The 7389-nt window shown below is 44.8% G+C and overlaps 1 protein-coding gene across 1 annotated transcript; it reads left to right on the top strand.

Moving 5' to 3' along the window:
• Nucleotides 1-434: 434 nt before the first annotated feature.
• Nucleotides 435-4731, top strand: LOC112216878 (leiomodin-2). Its single transcript, XM_042300190.1, has 4 exons — nucleotides 435-1150; nucleotides 1408-2094; nucleotides 2224-2847; nucleotides 4332-4731. The coding sequence occupies exons 1-4, from the start codon at nucleotides 449-451 to the stop codon at nucleotides 4383-4385; spliced, it is 2067 nt and encodes a 688-aa protein (XP_042156124.1). The 5' UTR covers nucleotides 435-448; the 3' UTR covers nucleotides 4386-4731.
• Nucleotides 4732-7389: the final 2658 nt, after the last annotated feature.

The following is a 7389-nucleotide window of genomic DNA, read 5'->3' as shown; positions in this document are numbered from 1 at the left end:
GGTGATAAAGCCACTTGAAACGTAACCTATTCAATACAGCCTAATTCACTCTGTCCCTTATTGGATAACCAACCTCTCTGGTCTTTACTAGAGGCACATCTGAAATTACACCACATTCCTTATGTAGTGCACTACATTTGAACAGAGCCACCTAGGGAAAAGTGTACTATTTGAGACATATTTATGTCATGGTGTGTGTCTCTGTGGGTTCCTTAGTCTGAACGTCTTTCTATGTCTGTGGGGTTCTCTATGTGTGATGTGATGTCCCTATGTGTGTAAATATGTGTTTTCGTGTTGCTATGTGTCTCTGTTTGTCGTTATGTGCCTCGATGACTCGCTGTCTGTCTCTCTTGGGTCCGGTTGGGCATTTTGTTGGCTATGAACAATGTGGCCGCTGCTGGGATCCGCTGACAGGCCTGACCAGGGCCGCTCTGCTCTCTGAGCTCACATGCTTTTTGTGGCTCTAGTCTACCGCTCTGAGCAGCGCCTCCCAAAAAAGCACTGTGCATCATGGCCTGACGCTTTGTTGCACCCCACTGATCCCTCTCTTAAGACCTCTGCAGCAGCTGGAGAGATTAGAAGAGAGGAGAACAGGACACATACTCAACACACACACTCAACACACACACCACCGACACAGACACCCCAGCTAGGCCCCTTGCCTTGCACACACACCACTGGCACTGTTCTTACTGAAGCAGTAGAGGACAAACAGAACTGGCTGAGACTGAATTTGACTGGACCCACACCTCCAGAAAGACTCCACTCTGACCGGAAACCTATCCCAGAAAGATCCCATCCTGATCGGACTCGTACGGCACACAGAGCCCCATCTACCTGGAGCTCAGCCAAGGGGCCAACCTCTTCAGCGATGAACGGTTTTGGGTACCGTCGGGAGTTAAGTAAGTATGAGGATGTGGATGAGGATGAACTACTGGCTTCTCTCAGCCCAGAGGAGCTAGCAGAGCTGGAGATGGAGCTGGCAGACATTGACCCTGATGCCAACGTGCCCATCGGCCTGAGACAGAGAGACCAGACGGAGAAGACCCCCACTGGCACCTTCAGTAGAGACTCTCTGTTGAAGTACTGGGAGAAGGAGACCAAGAGAATACTGGAGGATGAGAGAGGGGAAGCCAGCAGTCCCAAACAGGTCAGTGATCAGGAGAGTCTGAACTCCGCTAGCTTGCTACTCTCAGATCTATATAACCTTCAATTCTGTAAGACCAATTAAGAAGCTTCATTATTCAATAATGATCACTTTATTGTACAACGGAGAACCAGTTAGGACCTTCACACAAAAAAAATGCAAATCATCCAGTCTAACTTGAGACATAATACAGTTATAAGAGAACATGACCATGTGTCTGAGTCAGATTAATGAGAGATTTACACCTTATGTCTAAACAGGATGACGATGACGATGCCGAAAAGAGCGAGGAAGAATGTGTGACAGAAAGCAACAGTGAAGCAGAGGAGGATGACGAGAACAAGAAAGAAAATAAAGATTATGAAGAGGAAGAGGAGGAGGAGAGTGAGGAAGAGGAAGCTGAAACAGAGGATGAGGAGGATAAAGAGGAGCCAGAAGAGGAAAGGCCTGAAGCAGCGCCCCCAAAGGATCCTGGTCCTCCATCACCACTGTCAGTCGTCATCTCCTCCCCTAGCCTCCTGAGACCCCCAAGGGTGGAGCCTATGAGACCAACCCCGCCCCCACCTCCGCTTGACCCCAACGCCGATGGCAACCCAACAGTTGTCGACGAGGCCCTGGAAAGAGTCCTTAATAACGACCCTGAGCTCAAAGAGGTCAACCTCAACAACATCGAGGACATCTCACAGGACACTCTAATCCAGTTCGCTGAGGCACTGCGCTCCAACACACACGTGCGTGTCTTTAGCCTGGCCAACACGCATGCTGATGACCCTGTGGCGCTGGCCATTGCCAAGACGCTGTGCGAAAACACCTCCATCGTCAGCCTGAACATCGAGTCCAACTATGTGACAGGGAAAGGGGTTCTGGCTATGGTTCAGGCTCTGCCTAGCAATAGCACCCTGACTGAGCTACGCTTCCACAACCAGAGACACATGTGTGGAGGACAGGTCAGTCAGTCTGGACTTGGTATTAGATCTTGATGCAGCTGCTCAACACACATGCTCAGGCAATAGTAAAAGCACAAACTCACGATCCCTCCCTCTCTCTCTCTCTCTCTCTCTCTCTCTCTCTGTCAGGTGGAGATGGAGATGGTGAAGGTTCTGAGGGAGAACCACGCCCTGATCAAGCTGGGTTACCAGTTCCACCTTCCAGGCCCCCGGATGAGCATGACAGGCATTCTGACCCGTAACATGGACCGTCAGAGACAGAAACGCCTGCTGGAGCAGAGACAGAACCAGCAGGTGGGGCCAGAGGGGCCCGTTAACCCCCGTACCACTGCTCTGTTGAAGGCCACCCCGGGTTCTTCGCCCTACGGTTCCCCGCGGGTGTCTCCTTGGCAATCCCCCAAACTCCCCAAAAAACAGACCCCTCCTGCTCCCCCGCCGCCTCCCCCACCTCCTCCCCCACCCCCTTCACTGCCCTGCCAGCCCCCGGCAGAGAAGAAGAAGCCGACTAGGAAGATAGCGGAGGTGATCAGGCTCCACGAGGAGGTCGTTAAGAAGCAAGGGAAAGGGAAGGGGAAGAAGGGGAAGAAAGGACTGAAAGAGACCAACAGTATCTTGAAGGAGCTGAAGAACGCTCTGCGGCCAGTGGTAGAGACCAGAGACCAGGAGCACAGCAGGCCACCCACTCCACTGCGCTCCTCACACGACCAGCTCATGGACTCCATCCGCAATGCCAGTGTCCGCTCCCTCAGAAAGGTGAGATTGTGTGTGTGAGTATATGTGCGTGCATGTGTGTGTGTACATGCACAGCCAATAAGAGTTAACAAGGGTTTAAGGGTTAAAGATGGTCAGCTGGTGAGACAAAACCTATGAGAGTTCCTAGTCTCATACATCATCATTAGGGCCCAGAGTCATTTTCTGGTCAGGTCACATGGCCAGGAAAAACGATTGGCCCTTGCCAACATGGAGGCTATTCTATCTGTATCCTGGGCTGGGTATTCCTGGACTAATTCACATGTTTCCACATGTTTCCATCTGGAAAAGTGTCTATTTCTGTGACAAAGCCAACAGACTGAGACACTATGTCATCTTGGAAAATGTCAAAGACAACTCATATAAAAAGGTTGAGAGAAAGTATCTGGTCTAAACGGTCTAAGATAAATAAGGTTGTGCTTTGAGAACCTTAGGGTGGATTCCTACAGTCAAAGGGAACACATACCTCAGAGGTCAGTGTGATTTAGACAGGTGACAGAGGAACAAACATCGCTGTCGGAGTCATCTCCTGTGGTTGACATGTTATTTTACGATGGACGTCGATCATATGACACTTTTCCATCATCAAGTGCTGTGGTATGTCTGAACAAAGCCAAACACAACACAAGCCTTGGTTGAAGTCCCTAACACAGAGAGAGAGAGAGAGAGAGAGAGAGAGGGATAAAAAAAAGAGAGGGAGAGAGGGGGATAAAAAGAGAGAGAGAGAGAGAAGGAGTAAGGAGTGAGAGAAGAGTAGTCTAGTCTAGTGTTTCTGTGGGCCCATTAATGTGTGGTAACTGCTTGTTATGTTGTTACTGTGGAAAATCCTGGTTGCCCTCAGAAGGCTAGGGTCTAGAGGATGTGAATGCCTGCCACTTAACTAGAGTTAAAAATAGGACTGTTGTACAGCTGCTATGATAAGGGAAACGGAAAGGCCTCACAGTACCAGAACGAACTTTGACAACAAAGAGTAAATAAGGAAAGTGCAGAGGGATTTGTGTTATAGTTGCGAGCAAAAATGTTAGATATTTCTGACATTTTGTGATGAGTTTTGCCCAATTTATCAGGAAAATGCGCTGACGGGGAAAACATTTGTTGACATGTGGCTTGATTGAACCACTTTATGCGGTAAAAGTATGGTGATTGGTTTTCATTGTGAGCCCTCTTTTTGTAGTGTGATGACAGTTTTATGCCGTAATATTGTGGTGATTTGACTGTTAGATGCGGTAATAGTGCGGTGGAGGATCAAATTGGCAAGCCCTTGAATAATATGTCGGGGATTGTTGATTTTACAAACAATGCAGAATCACAAAATCCTGGAAAGACTGGACAATATTAGGCTACGGAATATATGTTTTTTTTCTGCTCACGTATTTCTCTCTGAAATAGCTCTAGTTTTCACGGAATCTTTTCTTTTCGAGGGAACTTGGCATAAGAAAAAAAATCCTGTTTTAATATAACAGAAATCGTTGTCTTTTTAATTGCAGGTGGAAGTTCCACAGAGGAAGTTTGTCTTTGTCCCTGATGAAGAGACGAGCTGATCTGAAGACACAGGGAACCCCCTGAGACTACTGAGGACACAAACAATACGTTCAGATTGAACTGGACTTTTCCTCAGAGAAGATACTGGAAATTACCACTGCAATAACACCTTTACTATTGGAGAAACAAATAAATATGAAATTCATATATTTTTAAAATGTATTTATGCTCTATGCTTTTGCAGAAAGGCATTTGGTTGTCTACATTTTTGTGATGATAAATGTATACATTGTTGTCTAAATTGTTTACTGAGGTAACCTTTTTTTGTATAATTGTAAATATTGTATTTGGTGTGTGAGGAATATACTATATGAATTGAACATGAAGATAAAAGTAACAACACAATGAAGTGTTATGGTATTTTATTGCTGATTAAACCATGGTACAGTTGAAAAGGTACTGTGACTGTCCAAAAGATTCTCTACAAAATGTAATGTTCTAAAGTTACTGTCCTATGGCTTCTGTCCAAAAAGGTTTTGTCAAAAAGATTTTGCCCAAAAGCCAAAAAGTTATATCCATCTTTCTGTCGAACAGCATCCCCCCTCCCCCTGCCCTCAGAACAGCCTCCATTCGTTGGGATGGACTCTACAAGGTGTCGAAAGCGTTCCACAGGGATGCTGGCCCATGTTGACCCCAATGCTTCCCACAGTTGTGTCAAGTTGGCTGGATGTCCTTTAGGTGGTAGACCATGCGTGATACACACATGAAACTGTTTGGGCTTGAAAATCCCAGCAGCGTTGCAGTTCTTGACACAAACCGGTGTGCCTGGCATCTACTACCAAAACCTGTTGAAAGGCACTTACATATTTTATCTTGGCCATTCACCCTCTGAATGGCACACATACACAGTCTGTGTCTCAATTGTCTCAAGAATTAAAAATCCATCTTTAACCTGTCTCCTTCCCTTCATCTACACTGACTGAAGTGGATTTAATAACTGTGACATTAATGGATCAAAGCTTTCACCTGGATTCACCTGGTCAGTCTGTCATGGAAAGAGCAGGTGATCTTAATGTAGTTTATACTCATTGTATGTAGCAGAGGAACACCTAATACTCCCCCTGAGCATTTGTGTGTCTTGGAAGAGTTTTCTGGAATGGTCCTAAATCCACCCCACAGCTGTTAAAAGCAAACACAACACTGAAATGCTTTTGGCAGCAGCCACAACTGTCCTTGAATAACCATCCTAGCTTCCCACATGGATTTGGAAAGGACATCAAACTCAGCAAAAACACAGTTTACCTCAGTTCCACTAAAGAACTGACTTGGAGGGAAACAATATTCACCACTTAGACAACACAACGATCTTGCCAAGCAATTTCAGCACAGTTTTCGGTATCATCCGTTATCATCATCAGGTACTGTATATCTGATCTTTCCCTAATGTGTAAACTGAAGGGAAAAAAATCATGGAATCTGATCTTTTGAGTTTAGACGTACACCATATGCATACGTGGATCTAAATCCTGATAAAATTGTAATGCTCCATATGAGACCTATCCTTGACCATGGAATTCAAATAGGATCTCTATGATTTGGACTCAGATTTTTTTGCCTCTTGTGTTTCTGTCTTTTTACATGACCAGCCATTACAACAAAAACTACCCAGGAACACTTGTTTCCATCCAGTTTTCATGAGTGAAGTCATACTATAAAAAATATAAAAAATAAACTAAATGACAGGTGTGATGGAAACAGGAAGTTTTGGAACAATTTTATAAATGCAGATATTTGTGTCGGGAAAATTCATTGTGAAATAAATGGCAGTGGAAAAGCCTACATGTGCAAAAAATATTGATATAATAACGATAATATCGAAGTAGTCACGGGATGATATGGTGTGTGGTCCTCCCACTATAATTTGCAAAACCATGCACGTTTATTAGGCTACAGATTAAATCATTGATGATGAATTTCACAGGGTGGAGTGCACGTACGGTGGTCGAGAGTTTTATTCTGGTGACATAATGATTGATTTCTGTTTCACTAATACGAATATTCTCGCTCTTACCTATAATCCATCATGGGGCGGCAGGTAGCCTAGTGGTTAGAGCGTTGGGCCAGCGAGGTTGCTGGATCGAATCCCCGAGCTGACAAGGTTAAAAATCTGTCGTTCTGTCATTGAACAAGGCATTTAACCTGCTGGTCCCCGGTAGGCCGTCATTGTAAATTAGAATTTGTTCATAACTGGTTTGCCTAGTTAATTAAATAAAATCTAGCCTATCCGTGCTGTTGGCTAGAGATTTTTATGTTGTGCGAAAAGGTACATTTTGTATGCAAAATGTCATCACGCACTGATTTTTATCCGCGACAAGGCTGTTTGGTGGAAACTGCGCATATTTTGTTATCTGGATTTTAGACTATTCGCATGAAAATCTGTCGCCAATTGGATGGAAAACTAGCTAGTGACAGAAAATGAGCATTGCATCGGTGTGCTACTTCAGAGGCTACATCAGTGTGAATGTGCAAATCTGACATGGGTCACATATAAAACGGTGTGGACAGTCAGAAAAATTGATTGTGTAAACAGCCAATAAGAGGATGTGGAGAGAATTGGTATCGTAGCTGGCAGATTGGTAAAATAACAATTAAAGTGTCTACTGAAAGGTCACGAGTTATTTTTCTAATCCCACTGCCTGGCAAACTGTATTTTCATACATTTAAAAAATTGCTCTCTTTCTCTCTATTTCCATCCCTCTATTCAATCATTCCAGTTTAATATCTTCTACATACACACTACAAATAGTCCATGAGTAACGGCATGTGGACTCAGTTCGACCTCACAGTTTCATGTGTGGGTTTAGCCAACATGATGAGTACTGGGAACTGAGACACAATGACTATAGGCCACACTGAAACCAACGTTAACAGCTGTTAATACGGTCTTTTCTCACTACTTGGTCCAACCCTCCCATCACACGTCTACAGGCCTGCAGCAAGCATTCCAGTACTCAGATTTAGTGGCTGTCATGGACTTTCGCCATATGTCCATGTGTTCCCATT

This window comes from Oncorhynchus tshawytscha, linkage group LG17 (genome assembly GCF_018296145.1).
Source record: "Oncorhynchus tshawytscha isolate Ot180627B linkage group LG17, Otsh_v2.0, whole genome shotgun sequence".
NCBI classification, from domain to species: Eukaryota; Metazoa; Chordata; class Actinopteri; order Salmoniformes; family Salmonidae; genus Oncorhynchus; species Oncorhynchus tshawytscha.
The sequence above is the reverse complement of the archived record's forward strand: the minus strand, read 5'-3'. Positions and strand labels throughout refer to the sequence as shown.